This window comes from Corythoichthys intestinalis, chromosome 10 (assembly GCF_030265065.1).
Source record: "Corythoichthys intestinalis isolate RoL2023-P3 chromosome 10, ASM3026506v1, whole genome shotgun sequence".
NCBI lineage: Eukaryota > Metazoa > Chordata > Actinopteri > Syngnathiformes > Syngnathidae > Corythoichthys > Corythoichthys intestinalis.
The window spans coordinates 43525618-43548031 of record NC_080404.1 but is presented as its reverse complement, the minus strand read 5'-3'; the positions used below and the strand labels follow the sequence as shown (position 1 = coordinate 43548031).

Below are 22414 nucleotides of genomic sequence, written 5' to 3'. Positions count from 1 at the left end.
TCCACAGAGGAAAGACCAAGGTGTGTAATTTCTCCCGAAATTGCAGTTTCTAGTTACATTTGGAAATATGGTTCTAGGACATTTGGTTTGAGCGCAATCATCAAACTTAGTTAAAAAAAGTCATTTAAGCCTTTTCACAGTGAGATCTACGCGATATGGCCGAGAAATGTAATTTTGATGTTAACTCCCAAACCGCTGCGCAGAAGTCAACCAAACTTCACGCAATAATGTATTGTATCACAATCTAGTAGTTACATTTGGAAATTTGGTTCTAGGACATTTGGTTTGAGCGCAATCATCAAACTTAGTTAAAAAAAAGTCATTTAAGCCTTTTCACAGTGAGATCTACGCGATATGGCCGAGAAATGTAATTTTGACGTTAACTCCCAAACCGCTGCGCAGAAGTCAACCAAACTTCACCCAATAGTGTATTGTATCACAATCTAGTAGTTACATTTGGAAATTTGGTTCTAGGACATTTGGTTTGAGCGCAATCATCAAACTTAATTAAAAAAGTCATTTAAGCCTTTTCACAGTGAGATCTATGCGATATGGCCTAGAAATGTAATTTTGATGTTCACTCCCAAACCGCTGCGCAGAAGTCAACCGAACTTCACCCAATAGTGTATTGTATCACAATCTAGTAGTTACATTTGGAAATTTGGTTCTAGGACATTTGGTTTGAGCGCAATCCTCAAACTTAGTTAAAAAAAGTCATTTAAATCTTTTCACAGTGAGATCTACGCGATATGGCCGAGAAATGCAATTTTGATGTTAACTCCCAAACCGCTAGGCAGAAGTCAACCAAACTTCACCCAATAGTGTATTGTATCACAATCTAGTAGTTACATTTGGAAATTTGGTTCTAGGACTTTTGGTTTGAGCGCAATCATCAAACTTAGTTAAAAAAAGTCATTTAAGCCTTTTCACAGTGAGATCTACACGATATGGCCGAGAAATGTAATTTTGATGTTAACTCCCAAACCGCTGCGCAGAAGTCAACCAAACTTCCCCCAATAGTGTATTGTATCACAATCAGGTAGTTACATTTGGAAATTTGGTTCTAGGACATTTGGTTTGAGCGCAATCATCAAACTTAGTTAAAAAAAGTCATTTAAGCCTTTTCACAGTGAGATCTAGGCGATATGGCCGAGAAATGTAATTTTGATGTTAACTCCCAAACCGCTAGGCAGAAGTCAACCAAACTTCACCCAATAGTGTATTGTATCACAATCTAGTAGTTACATTTGGAAATTTGGTTCTAGGACATTTGGTTTGAGCGCAATCATCAAACTTAATTAAAAAAGTCATTTAACCCTTTTCACAATGAGATCTATGCGATATGGCCTAGAAATGTAATTTTGATGTTCACTCCCAAACCGCTGCGCAGAAGTCAACCGAACTTCACCCAATAGTGTATTGTATCACAATCTAGTAGTTACATTTGGAAATTTGGTTCTAGGACATTTGGTTTGAGCGCAATCCTCAAACTTAGTTAAAAAAAGTCATTTAAGTCTTTTCACAGTGAGATCTACGCGATATGGCCGAGAAATGTAATTTTGATGTTAACTCCCAAACCGCTAGGCAGAAGTCAACCAAAGTTCACCCAATAGTGTATTGTATCACAATCTAGTAGTTACATTTGGAAATTTGGTTCTAGGACTTTTGGTTTGAGCGCAATCATAAAACTTAGTTAAAAAAAGTCATTTAAGCCTTTTCACAGTGAGATCTAGGCGATATGGCCGAGAAATGTAATTTTGATGTTAACTCCCAAACCGCTGCGCAGAAGTCAACCAAACTTCCCCCAATAGTGTATTGTATCACAATCAGGTAGTTACATTTGGAAATTTGGTTCTAGGACATTTGGTTTGAGCGCAATCATAAAACTTAGTTAAAAAAAGTCATTTAAGCCTTTTCACAGTGAGATCTACGCGATATGGCCGAGAAATGTAATTTTGATGTTAACTCCCAAACCGCTGCGCAAAAGTCAACCAAACTTCACCCAATAATGTATTGTATCACAATCTAGTAGTTACATTTGGAAATTTGGTTCTAGGACATTTAGTTTGAGCGCAATCCTCAAACTTAGTTAAAAAAAGTCATTTAAGCCTTTTCACAGTGAGATCTAGGCGATATGGCCGAGAAATGTAATTTTGATGTTAACTCCCAAACCGCTGCGCAGAAGTCAACCAAACTTCACCCAATAGTGTATTGTATCACAATCTAGTAGTTACATTTGGAAATTTGGTTCTAGGACATTTGGTTTGAGCGCAATCATCAAACTTAGTTAAAAAAAGTCATTTAAGCCTTTTCACAGTGATATCTACGCGATATGGCCGAGAAATGTAATTTTGATGTTAACTCCCAAACCGCTGCGCAGAAGTCAACCAAACTTCACCCAATAATGTATTTTATCACAATCTAGTAGTTACATTTGGAAATTCGGTTCTAGGACATTTGGTTTGAGCGCAATCATTAAAACTTAGTTAAAAAAAGTCATTTAAGCCTTTTCACAGTGAGATCTACATGATATGGCCGAGAAATGTAATTTTGACGTTAACTCCCAAACCGCTACGCAGAAGTCAACCAAACTTCACCCAATAGTGTATTGTATCACAATCTAGTAGTTACATTTGGAAATTTGGTTCTAGGACATTTGGTTTGAGCGCAATCATCAAACTTAGTTAAAAAAAGTCATTTAAGCCTTTTCACAGTGAGATCTAAGCGATATGGCCGAGAAATGTAATTTTGACGTTAACTCCCAAACCGCTACGCAGAAGTCAACCAAACTACACCCAATAGTGTATTGTATCTCAATCTAGTAGTTACATTTGGAAATTTGGTTCTAGGAGATTTTTTTTGAGCGCAATCATCAAACTTAATTAAAAAAGTCATTTAAGCCTTTTCACAGTGAGATCTATGCGATATGGCCGAGAAATGTAATTTTGATGTTCACTCCCAAACCGCTGCGCAGAAGTCAACCAAACTTCACCCAATAGTGAATTGTATCACAATCTAGTAGTTACATTTGGAAATTTGGTTCTAGGACATTTGGTTTGAGCGCAATCCTCAAACTTAGTTAAAAAAAGTCATTTAAGCCTTTTCACAGTGAGATCTACGCGATATGGCCGAGAAATGTAATTTTGATGTTAACTCCCTAACCGCTAGGCAGAAGTCAACCAAACTTCACCCAATAGTGTATTGTATCACAATCTAGTAGTTACATTTGGAAATTTGGTTCTAGGACATTTGGTTTGAGCGCAATCATCAAACATAGTTAAAAAAAGTCATTTAAGCCTTTTCACAGTGAGATCTACGCGATATGGCCGAGAAATGTAATTTTGATGTTAACTCCCAAACCGCTAGGCAGAAGTCAACCAAACTTCACCCAATAGTGTATTGTATCACAATCTAGTAGTTACATTTGGAAATTTGGTTCTAGGACATTTGGTTTGAGCGCAATCATCAAACTTAGTTAAAAAAAGTCATTTAAGCCTTTTCACAGTGAGATCTACGCGATATGGCCGAGAAATGTAATTTTGATGTTAACTCCCAAACCGCTGCGCAGAAGTCAACCAAACTTCACCCAATAATGTATTGTATCACAATCTAGTAGTTAGATTTGGAAATTTGGTTCTAGGACATTTGGTTTGAGCGCAATCCTCAAACTTAGTTAAAAAAAGTCATTTAAGCCTTTTCACAGTGAGATCTACGCGATATGGCCGAGAAATGTAATTTTGATGTTAACTCCCTAACCGCTAGGCAGAAGTCAACCAAACTTCACCCAATAGTGTATTGTATCACAATCTAGTAGTTACATTTGGAAATTTGGTTCTAGGACATTTGGTTTGAGCGCAATCATCAAACATAGTTAAAAAAAGTCATTTAAGCCTTTTCACAGTGAGATCGACGCGATATGGCCGAGAAATGTAATTTTGATGTTATCTCCCTAACCGCTGCGCAGAAGTCAACCAAACTTCACGCAATAATGTATTGTATCACAATCTAGTAGTTACATTTGGAAATTTGGTTCTAGGACATTTGGTTTGAGCGCAATCATCAAACTTAGTTAAAAAAAAGTCATTTAAGCCTTTTCACAGTGAGATCTACGGGATATGGCCGAGAAATGTAATTTTGACGTTAACTCCCAAACCGCTGCGCAGAAGTAAACCAAACTTCACCCAATAGTGTATTGTATCACAATCTAGTAGTTACATTTGGAAATTTGGTTCTAGGACATTTGGTTTGAGCGCAATCATCAAACTTAATTAAAAAAGTCATTTAAGCCTTTTCACAGTGAGATCTATGCGATATGGCCTAGAAATGTAATTTTGATGTTCACTCCCAAACCGCTGCGCAGAAATCAACCGAACTTCACCCAATAGTGTATTGTATCACAATCTAGTAGTTACATTTGGAAATTTGGTTCTAGGACATTTGGTTTGAGCGCAATCATCAAACTTAGTTAAAAAAAGTCATTTAAGCCTTTTCACAGTGAGATCTAGGCGATATGGCCGAGAAATGTAATTTTGATGTTAACTCCCAAACCGCTAGGCAGAAGTCAACCAAACTTCACCCAATAGTGTATTGTATCACAATCTAGTAGTAGTTACCTTGGTCTTTCTGAAGGAAAGAACAAGGTTATGTTGTTGTGCAACTTTATTATTATTACCTTGGTCTTTCTGAAGGAAAGAACAAGGTTATGTTGTTGTGCAACTTTATTACCTTGGTCTTTCTGAAAGAAAGAACAAGGTATTGTTATTGTGCAACTTTATTTGTACTTATTATTTATTCATCTTATTCTCCGCGTTTTTTTGAGCCAACGCACAGCCCAAACCGTAGCACCGATCGGCACAGTTCAAGTATCGGCACGACCGGAATTTTCGCGTGACGATGGGAATTTTTCAAACCGCCACGAAAAATTTTCCGTTCGCCCGTAAACGGCAATTTTCCGAAAAATAAAAAAAGTTTCAAAATGTATCTAGTCCTACAATTTTTGACCAAATCACATAATTTGGGCATCAAAAATTCCGGGACGGTGAGGGGCATAAAAGTTGTATACAGAATTTGGCAAAAATTTACGGTTCCCCGGAAATTTGCCAAAAACTTTCCTATTCATTTTGAATGGAAAAAAAACGCGCGCTTCACAGCCCGAACCGTTAGACCGATCGGCACCGTTCAAGTATCGGCACGACCGGAATTTTCGCGTGACACAGGAAACTTTACAAATGGCCCCGAAAAATTTTCCGTTCGTCCGTAAACGGCAATTTTCCGTGAAAAAAAAAAAAGTTTCAAAATGTATCTAGTCCTACAATTTTTGACCAAATCACATAATTTGGGCATCAAAAATTCCGGGACGGTGAGGGGCATAAAAGTTGTATACAGAATTTGGAAAAAAATTACGCTTCCTCGGAAATTTGCCAAAAACTATCCCATTCATTTCGAATGGGAAAAGTTCCCATTCACTTCCAATGGGATTTCCAACGGAATTTACATTGCATTGATGCCATTGACAGCCATGCATGTCGAATCTACTGATGCCAATGTACTTGGATTCAATTGACTATATAGATGTCGATGCCATTGACTGCCATGGACGTCCAAAATTTTTCCCATTCATTTTCAATGGGGAAAAAACAAAATTACCCCAAATCAACAGAAAATGACCAGATATCAATAGGACGTGTCCCCCAAACTTCCCCAATTCCATTGACGCTTATGAAGGGTGCCGCCATTGACTTACATGGACGTCCAAAATTTTTCCCATTCATTTTCAATGGGGAAAAAACTAAATTTCTCCAAATCAACAGAAAATGACCAGATATCAATAGGACGTATATCCCAAACGTCCCCAATTCCATTGACGCTTATGGGGGGTGCTGCCATTGACGTCCATGGACGTCCAAAATTTTACCCATTCATTTTCAATGGGAAATTTTTTTTTTTCCCCAAATCAACAGAAAATGACTAGATATCATTAGGACCTGTCCCCCAAATGTCCCCGATTGCATTACCGCTTATGGAGGGTGATGCCATTGACGTCCATGGACGTCCAAACTTCCCATTCTTTTCCAATGGCATTTCTTCATGTTTGTTCATTCTATTGATGCCAATGTACTTGGATTCCATTGACGGTTATGTAAGTTGATACCATTGACGTCCATGGACGTCCAAAATTTTTCCCATTCATTTTCAATGGGAATTTTTTTTTTTTTTCCCAAATCAACAGAAAATGACTAGATATCATTAGGACGTGTCCCCCAAATGTCCCCGATTGCATTGCCGCTTATGGAGGGTGATGCCATTGACTTTCATGGACGTCCAAACTTCCCATTAAATCCCAATGGCATTTCTTCATGTTTGTTCATTCTATTGATGCCAATGTACTTGGATTCCATTGACGCTTATGTAAGTTGATACCATTGACGTCCATGGACGTCCAAAATTTTTCCCATTCATTTTCAATGGGAAATTTTTTTTTTTCCTCAAATCAACAGAAAATGACTAGATATCATTAGGACGTGTCCCCCAAATGTCCCCGATTGCATTGCCGCTTATGGGGGGTGATGCCATTGACGTCCATGGACGTCCAAACTTCCCATTCATTTCCAAAGGCATTTCTTCATGTTTGTTCATTCTATTGATGCCAATGTACTTGGATTCCATTGACGCTTATGTAAGTTGATACCATTGACGTCCATGGACGTCCAAAATTTTTCCCATTCATTTTCAATGGGAAATTTTTTTTTTTCCTCAAATCAACAGAAAATGACTAGATATCATTAGGACGTGTCCCCCAAATGTCCCCGATTGCATTGCCGCTTATGGGGGGTGATGCCATTGACGTCCAGGGACGTCCAAACTTCCCATTCATTTCCAATGGCATTTCTTCATGTTTGTTCATTCTTTTGATGCCAATGTACTTGGATTCCATTGACGGTTATGTAAGTTGATACCATTGACGTCCATGGACGTCCAAAATTTTTCCCATTCATTTTCAATGGGAATTTTTTTTTTTTCCCCAAATCAACAGAAAATGACTAGATATCATTAGGACGTGTCCCCCAAATGTCCCCGATTGCATTGCCGCTTATGGGGGGTGATGCCATTGACGTCCATGGACGTCCAAACTTCCCATTCATTTCCAAAGGCATTTCTTCATGTTTGTTCATTCTATTGATGCCAATGTACTTGGATTCCATTGACGCTTATGTAAGTTGATACCATTGACGTCCATGGACGTCCAAAATTTGTCCCATTCATTTTCAATGGGATTTTTTTTTTTTTCCCAAATCAACAGAAAATGACTAGATATCATTAGGACGTGTCCCCCAAATGTCCCCGATTGCATTGCCGCTTATGGAGGGTGATGCCATTGACGTTCATGGACGTCCAAACTTCCCATTCATTTCCAATGGCATTTCTTCATGTTTGTTCATTTTATTGATGCCAATGTACTTGGATTCCATTGACGCTTATGTAAGTTGATACCATTGACGTCCATGGACGTCCAAAATTTTTCCCATTCATTTTCAATGGGAATTTTTTTTTTTTTCCCAAATCAACAGAAAATGACTACATATCAATAGGACGTGTCCCCCAAACTTCCCCGATTCCATTAACAATTATGGAGGGTGCTGCCATTGACGGACATGGACGTCCAATTCTCCCAATCTTTTCTAATGGCTTTAACTTTGTTTAGTGCCAATGACTGGCATTATGGTCCATTCTATTGATAGACCTGAGTGGGGCTAAGATTTGTATCTCCACAGAGGAAAGACCAAGGTGTGTAATTTCTCCCGAAATTGCAGTTTCTAGTTATTATTATTATTATTATTCAATAATTCTCCGCGTTTTTTTGAGCCAACGCACAGCCCAAACCGTAGCACCGATCGGCACCGTTGAAGTATCGGCACGACCGGATTTTTCGCGTGACGATGGGAATTTTTCAAACCGCCACGAAAAATTTTCCGTTCGCCCGTAAACGGCAATTTTCCGAAAAATAAAAAAAGTTTCAAAATGTATCTAGTCCTACAATTTTTGACCAAATCACATAATTTGGGCATCAAAAATTCCGGGACGTTGAGGGGCATAAAAGTTGTATACAGAATTTGGCAAAAATTTACGGTTCCCCGGAAATTTGCCAAAAACTTTCCTATTCATTTTGAATGGAAAAAAAACGCGCGCTTCACAGCCCGAACCGTTAGACCGATCGGCACCGTTCAAGTATCGGCACGACCGGAATTTTCGCGTGACACAGGAAACTTTACAAATGGCCCCGAAAATTTTTCCGTTCGTCCGTAAACGGCAATTTTCCATGAAAAAAAAAAAAGTTTCAAAATGTATCTTGTCCTACAATTTTTGACCAAATCACATAATTTGGGCATCAAAAATTCCGGGACGGTGAGGGGCATAAAAGTTGTATACAGAATTTGGAAAAAAATTACGCTTCCTCGGAAATTTGCCAAAAACTATCCCATTCATTTCGAATGGGAAAAGTCCCATTCACTTCCAATGGGATTTCCATAGAATTTACATTGCATTGATGCCATTGACGGCCATGCATGTCGAATCTACTGATGCCAATGTACTTGGATTCAATTGACTATATGGATGTCGATGCCATTGACTGCCACGGACGTCCAAAATTTTTCCCATTCATTTTCAATGGGGAAAAAACAAAATTTCCCCAAATAAACAGAAAATGGCCAGATATCAATAGGACGTGTCCCCCAAACTTCCCCAATTCCATTGACGCTTATGGGGGGTGCTGCCATTGACTTCCATGGACGTCCAAAATTTTCCCCATTCATTTTCAATGGGGAAAAAACTAAATTTCTCCAAATCGACAGAAAATGACCAGATATCAATAGGACGTATACCCCAAACGTCCCCAACTCCATTGACGCTTATGGGGGGTGCTGCCATTGACATCCATGGACGTCCAAAATTTTTCCCATTCATTTTCAATGGGGAAAAAACTAAATTTCTCCAAATCGACAGAAAATGACCAGATATCAATAGGACGTATACCCCAAACGTCCCCAACTCCATTGACGCTTATGGGGGGTGCTGCCATTGACATCCATGGACGTCCAAAAATTTTCCCATTCATTTTCAATGGGAAATTTTTTTTTTTCCCCCAAATCAACAGAAAATGACTAGATATCAATAGGACGTGTCCCCCAAATGTCCCCGATTGCATTGCTGCTTATGGAGGGTGATGCCATTGACGTCCAGGGACGTCCAAACTTCCCATACATTTCCAATGGCATTTCTTCATGTTTGTTCATTCTATTGATGCCAATGTACTTGGATTCCATTGATGCTTATGTAAGTTGACACCATTGACGTCCATGGACGTCCAAAATTTTTCCCATTCATTTTCAATGGGAAATTTTTTTTCTTCTCCCAAATCAAAAGAAAATGACTAAATATCAATAGGACGTGTCCCCCAAATGTCCCCGATTGTATTGCTGCTTATGGAGGGTGATGCCATTGACGTCCATGGACGTCCAAACTTCCCATTAATTTCTAATGGCATTTCTTCATGTTTGTTCATTCTATTGATGCCAATGTACTTGGTATCCATTGACGCTTATGTAAGTTGATACCATTGACGTCCATGGACGTCCAAAATTTTTCCCATTCATTTTCAATGGGAATTTTTTTTTTTTCCCCAAATCAACAGAAAATGACTAGATATCAATAGGACGTGTCCCCCAAATGTCCCCGATTGTATTGCTGCTTATGGAGGGTGATGCCATTGACGTCCATGGACGTCCAAACTTCCCATTAATTTCTAATGGCATTTCTTCATGTTTGTTCATTCTATTGATGCCAATGTACTTGGTATCCATTGACGCTTATGTAAGTTGATACCATTGACGTCCATGGACGTCCAAAATTTTTCCCATTCATTTTCAATGGGAATTTTTTTTTTTTCCCCAAATCAACAAAAAATGACCAGATATCAATAGGACGTGTACCCCAAATGTCCCCGATTGTATTGCTGCTTATGGAGGGTGATGCCATTGACGTCCATGGACGTCCAAACTTCCCATTAATTTCTAATGGCATTTCTTCATGTTTGTTCATTCTATTGATGCCAATGTACTTGGTATCCATTGACGCTTATGTAAGTTGATACCATTGACGTCCATGGACGTCCAAAATTTTTCCCATTCATTTTCAATGGGAATTTTTTTTTTTTGCCCAAATCAACAAAAAATGACCATATATCAATAGGACGTGTACCCCAAATGTCCCCGATTGTATTGCTGCTTATGGAGGGTGATGCCATTGAGGTCTATGGACGTCCAAACTTCCCATTAATTTCTAATGGCATTTCTTCATGTTTGTTCATTCTATTGATGCCAATGTACTTGGTATCCATTGACGCTTATGTAAGTTGATACAATTGACGTCCATGGACGTCCAAAATTTTTCCCATTCATTTTCAATGGGAATTTTTTTTTTTTCCCCAAATCAACAAAAAATGACCAGATATCAATAGGACGTGTCCCCCAAATGTCCCCGATTGTATTGCTGCTTATGGAGGGTGATGCCATTGACGTCCATGGACGTCCAAACTTCCCATTAATTTCTAATGGCATTTCTTCATGTTTGTTCATTCTATTGATGCCAATGTACTTGGTATCCATTGACGCTTATGTAAGTTGATACCATTGACGTCCATGGACGTCCAAAATTTTTCCCATTCATTTTCAATGGGAATTTTTTTTTTTTGCCCAAATCAACAAAAAATGACCAGATATCAATAGGACATGTACCCCAAATGTCCCCAATTACAATGATGCTTATGGAGGGTGCTGCCATTGACGGCCATGGACGTCCAACTCTCCCAATCTTTTCTAATGGCATTTCTTCATGTTTGTTCATTCTATTGATGCCAATGTACTTGGTATCCATTGACGCTTATGTAAGTTGATACCATTGACGTCCATGGACGTCCAAAATTTTTCCCATTCATTTTCAATGGGAATTTTTTTTTTTTGCCCAAATCAACAAAAAATGACCATATATCAATAGGACGTGTACCCCAAACGCCCCAATTCCATTGACGCTTATGTAAGTTGATACCATTGACGTCCATGGACGTCCAAAATTTTTCCCATTCATTTTCAATGTGAAATTTTTTTTTTCCCCAAATCAACAGAAAATGACTAGATATCAATAGGACGTGTCCCCCAAACTTCCCCGATTCCATTAACAATTATGGAGGGTGCTGCCATTGACGGACATGGACGTCCAATTCTCCCAATCTTTTCTAATGCCTTTAACTTTGTTTAGTGCCAATGACTGGCATTATGGTCCATTCTATTGATAGACCTGAGTGGGGCTAAGATTTGTATCTCAACAGAGGAAAGACCAAGGTGTGTAATTTCTCCCGAAATTGCAGTTTCTAGTTATTTATTCATCTTATTCTCCGCGTTTTTTTGAGCCAACGCACAGCCCAAACCGTAGCACCGATCGGCACAGTTGAAGTATCGGCACGACCGGAATTTTCGCGTGACGATGGGAATTTTTCAAACCGCCACGAAAAATTTTCCGTTCGCCCGTAAACGGCAATTTTCCGAAAAATAAAAAAAGTTTCAAAATGTATCTAGTCCTACAATTTTTGACCAAATCACATAATTTGGGCATCAAAAATTCCGGGACGGTGAGGGGCATAAAAGTTGTATACAGAATTTGGCAAAAATTTACGGTTCCCCGGAAATTTGCCAAAAACTTTCCTATTCATTTTGAATGGAAAAAAAACGCGCGCTTCACAGCCCGAACCGTTAGACCGATCGGCACCGTTCAAGTATCGGCATGACCGGAATTTTCGCGTGACACAGGAAACTTTACAAATGGCCCCGAAAATTTTTCCGTTCGTCCGTAAACGGCAATTTTCCGTGAAAAAAAAAAAAGTTTCAAAATGTATCTAGTCCTACAATTTTTGACCAAATCACATAATTTGGGCATCAAAAATTCCGGGACGGTGAGGGGCATAAAAGTTGTATACAGAATTTGGAAAAAAATTACGCTTCCTCGGAAATTTGCCAAAAACTATCCCATTCATTTCGAATGGGAAAAGTCCCATTCACTTCCAATGGGATTTCCAATGGAATTTACATTGCATTGATGCCATTGACGGCCATGCATGTCGAATCTACTGATGCCAATGTACTTGGATTCAATTGACTATATGGATGTCGATGCCATTGTCTGCCATGGACGTCCAAAATTTTTCCCATTCATTTTCAATGGGGAAAAAACAAAATTACCCCAAATCAACAGAAAATGACCAGATATCAATAGGACGTGTCCCCCAAACTTCCCCAATTCCATTGACGCTTATGAAGGGTGCCGCCATTGACTTACATGGACGTCCAAAATTTTCCCATTCATTTTCAATGGGGAAAAAACTACATTTCTCCAAATCAACAGAAAATGACCAGATATCAATAGGACGTATATCCCAAACGTCCCCAATTCCATTGACGCTTATGGGGGGTGCTGCCATTGACGTCCATGGACGTCCAAAATTTTACCCATTCATTTTCAATGGGAAATTTTTTTTTTTCCCCAAATCAACAGAAAATGACTAGATATCAATAGGACCTGTCCCCCAAATGTCCCCGATTGCATTGCTGCTTATGGAGGGTGATGCCATTGACGTCCAGGGACGTCCAAACTTCCCATTCATTTCCAATGGCATTTCTTCATGTTTGTTCATTCTTTTGATGCCAATGTACTTGGGTTCCATTGACGCTTATGTAAGTTTATACCATTGACGTCCATGGACGTCCAAAATTTTTCCCATTCATTTTCAATGGGAATTTTTTTTTTTTCCCCCAAATCAACAGAAAATGACTAGATATCAATAGGACGTTTCCCCCAAATGTGCCCGATTGCATTGCTGCTTATGGAGGGTGATGCCATTGACGTCCACGGACGTCCAAACTTCCCATTCATTTCCAATGGCATTTCTTCATGTTTGTTCATTCTATTGATGCCAATGTACTTGGATTCCATTGACGCTTATGTAAGTTGATACCATTGACGTCCATGGACGTCCAAAATTTTTCCCATTCATTTTCAATGGGAATTTTTTTTTTTTCCCCAAATCAACAGAAAATGACTAGATATCATTAGGACGTGTCCCCCAAATGTCCCCGATTGCATTGCCGCTTATGGGGGGTGATGCCATTGACGTCCATGGACGTCCAAACTTCCCATTAAATACCAATGGCATTTCTTCATGTTTGTTCATTCTTTTGATGCCAATGTACTTGGATTCCATTGACGCTTATGTAAGTTTATACCATTGACGTCCATGGACGTCCAAAATTTTTCCCATTCATTTTCAATGGGAATTTTTTTTTTTTCCCCAAATCAACAGAAAATGACTAGATATCAATAGGACGTTTCCCCCAAATGTGCCCGATTGCATTGCTGCTTATGGAGGGTGATGCCATTGACGTCCACGGACGTCCAAACTTCCCATTCATTTCCAATGGCATTTCTTCATGTTTGTTCATTCTATTGATGCCAATGTACTTGGATTCCATTGACGCTTATGTAAGTTGATACCATTGACGTCCATGGACGTCCAAAATTTTTCCCATTCATTTTCAATGGGAATTTTTTTTTTTTTCCCCAAATCAACAGAAAATGACTAGATATCATTAGGACGTGTCCCCCAAATGTCCCCGATTGCATTGCCGCTTATGGGGGGTGATGCCATTGACGTCCATGGACGTCCAAACTTCCCATTCATTTCCAAAGGCATTTCTTCATGTTTGTTCATTCTATTGATGCCAATGTACTTGGATTCCATTCACGCTTATGTAAGTTGATACCATTGACGTCCATGGACGTCCAAAATTTTTCCCATTCATTTTCAATGGGATTTTTTTTTTTTCCCCAAATCAACAGAAAACGACTAGATATCATTAGGACGTGTCCCCCAAATGTCCCCGATTGCATTGCCGCTTATGGAGGGTGATGCCATTGACGTTCATGGACGTCCAAACTTCCCATTCATTTCCAATGGCATTTCTTCATGTTTGTTCATTTTATTGATGCCAATGTACTTGGATTCCATTGACGCTTATGTAAGTTGATACCATTGACGTCCATGGACGTCCAAAATTTTTCCCATTCATTTTCAATGGGAATTTTTTTTTTTTCCCAAATCAACAGAAAATGACTAGATATCAATAGGACGTGTCCCCCAAACTTCCCCGATTCCATTAACAATTATGGAGGGTGCTGCCATTGACGGACATGGACGTCCAATTCTCCCAATCTTTTCTAATGGCTTTAACTATGTTTAGTGCCAATGACTGGCATTATGATCCATTCTATTGATAGACCTGAGTGGGGCTAAGATCTGTATCTCCACAGAGGAAAGACCAAGGTGTGTAATTTCTCCCGAAATTGCAGTTTCTAGTTATTATTATTATTCAATAATTGTTGACGTTTTTTTCGGCGCGCCGCGCAGCCCGAACCGTAGCACCGATCGGCACCGTTCAAGTATCGGCACGACCGGAATTTTCGCGCGACGATGGGAATTTTTCAAACGGCCCCGAAAAATTTTCCGTTCGCCCGTAAACGGCAAATTTCCGAAAAATAAAAAAAGTTTCAAAACGCTACTTGTCCTACAATTTTTGACCAAATCACATAATTTGGGTATCAAAAATTCCGGGACGGTGAGGGGCATAAAAGTTGTATACAGAATTTGACAAAAATTTACGGTTCCCCGGAAATTTGCCAAAAACTTTCCTATTCATTTTGAATGGAAAAAAAACGTGCGCTTCACAGCCCGAACCATAGCACCGATCGCCATCGTTCAAGTTTTGGCATGACCGGAATTTTCGTGCGACGCAGGGTCTTTTTCAAACGGCCCCGAAAAATTTTCCGTTTGCCCGTAAACGGCAATTTTCCGTAAAAAAAACAAAAGTTTCAAAACGCTACTTGTCCTACAATTTTTGACCAAATCACATAAATTGGACATCAAAAATTCCGGGACGGTGGGGGGCATAAAGATTGTATACAGAATTTGGAAAAAAATTACGGTTCCCCGGATATTTGCCAAAAACTATCCCATTCATTTCTAATGGGAAAATTTCCCATTCACTTCCAATGGGATTTCCATTGGAATTTACATCATTGATGCCATTGACGGCCATAAATGTCGAATCTATTGATGCCAATGTACTTGGATTCAATTGACTATATGGATGTCGATGCCAATGACGGCCATGGACGTCCAAAATTTTTCCCATTCATTTTCAATGGGGAAAAAACTACATTTCCCCAAATCAACAGAAAATGACCAGATATCAATAGGACGTGTCCCCCAAACGTCCCCAACTCCATTGACGCTTATAGGGGGTTCTGCCATTGACGGCCATGGACGTCCAAAATTTTTCCCATTCATTTTCAATGGGGAAAAAACTAAATTTCCCCAAATCAACAGAAAATGACCAGATATTAATAGGACGTATACCCCAAACGTCCCCAACTCCATTGACGCTTATGGGGGGTGCTGCCATTGACGTCCATGGACGTCCAAAATTTTTCCCATTCATTTTCAATGGGGAAAAAACTAAATTTCCCCAAATCAACAGAAAATGACTAGATGTCAATAGGACGTGTCCCCCAAACTTCCCCAATTCCATTTACGCTTATGGAGGGTGATGCCATTGACGTTCATGGACGTCCAAACTTCCCATTCATTTCCAATGGCATTTCTTCATGTTTGTTCATTCTATTGATGCCAATGTACTTGGATTCAATTGACGCTTATGTAAGTTGATACCATTGACGTCCATGGACGTCCAAAATTTTTCCCATTCATTTTCAATGGGAATTTTTTTTTTTCCCCAAATCAACAGAAAATGACTAGATATCATTAGGACGTGTCCCCCAAATGTCCCCGATTGCATTGCCGCTTATGGAGGGTGATGCCATTGACGTCCATGGACGTCCAAACTTCCCATTCATTTTTCCAATGGCATTTCTTCATGTTTGTTCATTCTATTGATGCCAATGTACTTGGATTCTATTGACGCTTATGTAAGTTGATACCATTGACGTCCATGGACGTCCAAAATTTTTCCCATTCATTTTCAATGGGAATTTTTTTTTTTTTCCCCAAATCAATACAATATGACCAGATATCAATAGGACGTGTCCCCCAAACTTCCCCAATTCCATTGAAGCTTATGGCGGGTACCGCCATTGACGGCCATGGACGTCCAAATGTCCCATTCATTTCTAATGGCTATAAATTATGTTTTTTCATTCTCTTGATGCCAATGTACTTGGATTCCATTGACGCCTCTATAAGTTGATACCATTGACGTCCATGGACGTCCAAAATTTTTCCCATTCATTTTCAATGGGAATTTTTTTTTTTTCCCCAAATCAACAGAAAATGACTAGATATCATTAGGCCATGTCCCCCAAATGTCCCCGATTGCATTGCCGCTTATGGAGGGTGATGCCATTGATGTCCATGGACGTCCAAATGTCCCATTCATTTCTAATGGCATTTAATTATATTTTTTCATTCTATTGATGCCAATGTACTTGGATTCCATTGACGCCTATGTAAGTTGATACCGTTGACGTCCATGGACGTCCAAATTTTTTCCCATTCATTTTCAATGGGAATTTTTTTTTTCCCCCAAATCAACAGAAAATGACAAGATATCAATAGGACGTGTCCCCCAAACTTCCCCAATTCCATTAACAATTATGAAGGGTGCCGCCATTGACGTCCATGGACGTCCAATTCTCCCATTCATTTCTAATGGCTTTTACTTTGTTTCGTGCCATTGACTGGCATTATGGTCCATTCTATTGATAGACCTAAGTGGGGCTAAGATCTGTATCTCCACAGAGGAAAGACCAAGGTGTAATTTCTCAAGAAATTGCAGTTTCTAGTTACAAATAAATTCAGGAATTAATACAATGTTATAACTGATAAATAATAAAAGTAAAATTGAACGTCTAGCTCCGTCAATGGCAGCCAATGATTAAATGAGTGCTCTGTAAGTGTTGGGAAAAAAGGTTGTGATGTGTGAATGACGGGTCAAACAAACAGCAAACTTTAGTCCAACTAAAGGATGCCTAAAACAGGTATACAAAGGTAATTACAAATATTACAGCCCATATTTTGGATCATTCGTCAGAAAATTTGAAAGAATGTTCACTTTTTTTTTGTATATATTTTACCTGCCGCACAAGAGCCAACTGCAGAGCCAAGCACATGGCAATGTGAGCATCCTGTGGGTCTAATGAATGAGCCCTGTAAAGACGGACAGGAAACAGAGTCAAATTATTACACAGTACTAAAAGTTAAATGCACAGTCCATATTGAAGGAATCTGACCTTTTAGCTAGATTGCCGGAATCACGCCAGTCAAACCGCCGCAACCGTGCTAGCGCGATTCCGGCGACTAAGGCCGGCGGAACTCCGACAACCCGTCCAAAAGGCCAAACTCACTTTAGTCTTAACCATTTGTACTGACTCCATTTTAAAAGCTGGAAAAAGGCTTTGAAACACAATTTGACAATTTATTCTGAGTCGAAAGCAATCGTACAGCACAGAGAGACCCAGGCGAAGATCCAGGGTCACCATATCACAAGTCTACAAAAAATTCCTTAGAAAAATGACAACGATTAGTAAAACATTCAGGATTTCAAAGGCTCTGGTGAGGCGGCTGTGGTCCAGAAGAAGGGTGTGTTTGGGTGTTGTTTATGATTATTGTCTGTTTGTGGATTGGACAGGAGGATTCAGGCGTTATTGTTGTCAGGGCAAAGAGAGTTAAGGATTTTGCCATCCTCAGCTGAGTGTTCACTACTAGGTTGCGGGTTCCTCCGTATCAGATGATTCTTGTGGCAAGACAGGATGTCCCGCCATTTGTTCTGGACTATCCGGAAGAGTTGATTACAGAATTTGGTGGTGCAGACGTGGGCTTGTAGATGTCTTGTCACCATCAATCTTGCTCAGTCAGCTGCATGACGTGCACGTTGGGCTTCCGTGGTCAGCATGCGTCCTGTATCTTTCTGTCCTTATCTGCCCGTTGTCTTGGCTAAGCGTTCTAATCATTTCAAGTCCAACTGTTCATAATATTAAATATATTCTGCGTGTTTTTCTTAAACTATGACATAAATGCTATTTATTTTATATTGTTAGAGTAATACAAACAGTCAAACAGTAAAAACGAGAAAACATACTATTCCCTGATTGATTAAATTAAGTGTGCTAGAGTAATACAAACAGTCAAACAGTAAATACGTCAAAAGATACTATTCCATTCAATATCTAATCATTCATTTCTTGAGACAGTAAAATTATAATTATTTTAGCTAATTAGCAATGAAGCAAGTTTTGTGAAACGACGACGGGAAATAGTCAAAACTAGGAAAGAAGACAAATAAAACACATCTGTCTTTTTGAAATAAGTTAAGAAGCGGTTAACGATACATGACTTATAATAACACATCACATTTTAAAATCTTCTGACTGGATTAATTGGAACTTACTTTTTCAGAATCCTTAGTGCTTTTTTGTTGTATTCATTTCGATCTTCTTTCAAAGAGGCTGCCAATAAATTAAAAAAAAAAAAAAAAACACAAAGCAGCAAGTTCATTTTCAGGGTACACTGATACTCGAGAACAACAGCATCATTTTTTAGTGCTACAGTGGCCTCCATAATTATTGGCACACCTGGTTAAGATGTGTTTTTTCGCTTCTAATAATTTTTTTTAAAAAATTCTAATAATATGAGACCCTAATGGAAAAAAAGAGAAAAATTCAACTTTCAATACAAGTGCATTTATTCAGTGGGGGAAAATCCCACATAAAGAAATAATTATTTGACATCAAATAATTCATTCATTCATTCATTTTCCATGCCGCTTTTCCTCACGAGGGTCGCGGAGGTGCTGGAGCCTATCCCAGCCAACTACGGGCAGTAGGCAGGGGACACCCTGAACTGGTTGCCAGCCAATCGCAGGGCACACATCAAATAATGTGTGTCACAATTATTAGCACCTCTGGTGTTAATACTTTGTACAACCCCCTTTTGCCAACAGAACAGGTCTGGGGACTGAGCACCTCATACAAACTCTGAAGTATATGGGTGGGTCAGTGATGCTGTGGGGCTGTTTCGCTTCCAAAGGCCCTGGGAACCTTGTTAGGGTGCATGGCATCATGAATGCTTTGAAATACCAGGACATTTTAAATCAAAATCTGTTGCCCTCTGCCCGAAAGCTGAAGATGGGTCGTCACTGGATCTTTCAGCAAGACAATGAACCTAAACATATGGCCAAATCTACACAGAAATGGTTCACCAGTCCCGAGACCTTGTTTTTCTGGCAAAAGGGGGTTGTACAAAGTATCAACACCAGGGGTGCTAATAATTGTGACACACATTATTTGATGTCAAATAATTATTTCTTTATATGGGATTTTCCCCACTGAATAAACGCACTTGTATTGAAGGTTGGATTTTTCTCTTTTTTCCATTAAGGTCCCATATTATTTGAATTAAAAAAAAAAATGATTAGAAGCTAAAAAACACATCTGAACCAGGGGTGCCAATAATTATGGAGGGCACTGTATATCATATATATATAGGCTATATTTACAGTGCCTTGCAAAAGTATTCGGCCCCCTTGAACCTTGCAACCTTTCGCCACATTTCAGGCTTCAAACATAAAGACATAAAATTTTAATTTTTTGTCAAGAATCAACAACAAGTGGGACACAATCGTGAAGTGGAACAAAATTTATTGGCTAATTCAAACTTTTTTAACAAATAAAAAACTGAAAAGTGGGGCGTGCAATATTATTCGGCCCCCTTGCGTTAATACTTTGTAGCGCCACCTTTTGCTCCAATTACAGCTGCAAGTCGCTTGGGGTATGTTTCTATCAGTTTTGCACATCGAGAGACTGACATTCTTGCCCATTCTTCCTTGCAAAACAGCTCAAGCTCAGTGAGGTTGGATGGAGAGTGTTTGTGAACAGCAGTCTTCAGTTCTTTCCACAGATTCTCGATTGGATTCAGGTCTGGACTTTGACTTGGCCATTCTAACACCTGGATACGTTTATTTTTGAACCATTCCATTGTAGATTTGGCTTTATGTTTTGGATCATTGTCCTGTTGGAAGATAAATCTCCGTCCCAGTCTCAGGTCTTGTGCAGATACCAACAGGTTTTCTTCCAGAATGTTCCTGTATTTGGCTGCATCCATCTTCCTGTCAATTTTAACCATCTTCCCTGTCCCTGCTGAAGAAAAGCAGGCCCAAACCATGATGCTGCCACCACCATGTTTGACAGTGGGGATGGTGTGTTCAGGGTGATGAGCTGTGTTGCTTTTACGCCAAACATATCGTTTTGCATTGTGGCCAAAAAGTTCAATTTTGGTTTCATCTGACCAGAGCACCTTCTTCCACATGTTTGGTGTGTCTCCCAGGTGGCTTGTGGCAAACTTTAAACGAGACTTTTTATGGATATCTTTGAGAAATGGCTTTCTTCTTGCCACTCTTCCATAAAGGCCAGATTTGTGCAGTGTACGACTGATTGTTGTCCTATGGACAGACTCTCCCGCCTCAGCTGTAGATCTCTGCAGTTCATTCAGAGTGATCATGGGCCTCTTGGCTGCAGCTCTGATCAGTTTTCTCCTTGTTTGAGAAGAAAGTTTGGAAGGACAGCCGGGTCTTGGTAGATTTGCAGTGGTCTGATGCTCCTTCCACTTCAATATGATGGCTTGCACAGTGCTCCTTGAGATGTTTAAAGCTTGGGAAATCTTTTTGTATCCAAATCCGGCTTTAAACTTCTCCACAACAGTATCTTGGACCTGCCTGGTGTGTTCCTTGGTTTTCATAATGCTCTCTGCACTTTAAACAGAACCCTGAGACTATCACAGAGCAGGTGCATTTATATAGACTTGATTACACACAGGTGGATTCTATTTATCATCATCGGTCATTTAGGACAACATTGGATCATTCAGAGATCCTCACTGAACTTCTGGAGTGCGTTTGCTGCACTGAAAGTAAAGGGGCCGAATAATATTGCACGCCCCACTTTTCAGTTTTTTATTTGTTAAAAAAGTTTAAATTATCCAATAAATGTTGTTCCACTTCACGATTGTGTCCCACTTGTTGTTGATTCTTGACAAAAAAATTAAATTTCATATCTTTATGTTTGAAGCCTGAAATGTGGCGAAAGGTTGCAAGATTCAAGGGGGCCGAATACTTTTGCAAGGCACTGTATATAGCACAAGCTAAAAGTTTGGACACACCTCATTTAATGCAACACAAATGAAGGTCCCAACCACACTAATAAAGCAATAAAGTCCACCAATTAACTCTAAAAAGGCATACCTGTGAAGTCAAAAAGCATTTTAGATGACTCCCTCTTGAAACTCAAGAGGGTGGCAAGAGTGTGCAAAAAAGTAATCAGAGGGTGGCTACTTTGAAGATAGGAGAATATTATACATGTTTTTTTTTTTTTTTCCCGTTAGTTCACCTTTTTTTTGCAAAGTACATAATTCCACATGTGTTCATGCATAGTTTTATTACCTTCAGTGATACTTTACAATGTAAATAGTCATGAAAATAAAGAAAACGCACGAATGAGAAGGTGTGTCCAAACTTTTGGCCTGTACTGTATGTATACACATATATTTTCCATGTGTTTATCACCATCAGAGGCCTGCAGACTATAGGAAAGTCCCAAAGCCAGGTAGGCCCTAGGAAGAGATTCCCCAGCACCCTCTCCCATCGACACCACACTTTGGGACAGAGACTCAGCTTCTGAGAACTGAAACACACATAAACGCACTGTCTGTTAAGACTTTTGTGTGGGTACTGTGATGGCATCAGTAAACGCAACATTCAATCTCCTTTTCTGTGTAATCTTTTTGTCTTACTTTTTGAAGTGGAAGTTCAAAATGTTTCACATTAGGCTTAATCTTTGAGTTAGCAGGGGTTTAATTAGTCGGTTGAGTTGATTTCAACAAATTCCGTGCAGTTTGTTAGTTATTTATTAATTTCAGGGCTCCGGAGTGGCTAAGCTAGCGCTAGTCAATGGTCCCATCCTCGCATGCCAATAAAAAAACGAAATTGACATATCTAACATATAGTCAAATAAATTCAAAATGCCGATCGCTGTTCGAAATACCCATTGGGCTAAAACAATGTTACACCAAACTGCCGTAATTCATTTATTTCTGCAAGACTATTTCTTTAGATCTGTTATGCGACCACAATTGAGAGGAGTGCTTCGGCCACTCATGCTCATGCTGCATTCAAGGAAGGTGGGACGTCTGACTCCGATGGTACCAGTTGCGACCTCAAAGCGTTCCAAGCATTTTTATTTGGGC

The 22414-nt window shown here is 39.3% G+C and overlaps 1 protein-coding gene across 2 annotated transcripts in view; it reads right to left on the bottom strand.

Annotated features, from left to right (window-relative positions):
* The window catches only part of ttc7a (tetratricopeptide repeat domain 7A), a 130738-nt gene that overhangs the window by 70729 nt on the left and 37595 nt on the right, over window positions 1–22414 (bottom strand). For both annotated transcript variants that reach the window (XM_057847684.1, XM_057847686.1), the window contains exons 13-15: window positions 21735–21852; window positions 18567–18624; window positions 17254–17326 (exon numbers count right to left, since the gene is read on the bottom strand). In XM_057847684.1, coding sequence (XP_057703667.1) covers window positions 17254–17326; window positions 18567–18624; window positions 21735–21852 — 249 coding nt within the window. The remainder of the gene's footprint in view (window positions 1–17253; window positions 17327–18566; window positions 18625–21734; window positions 21853–22414) is intronic.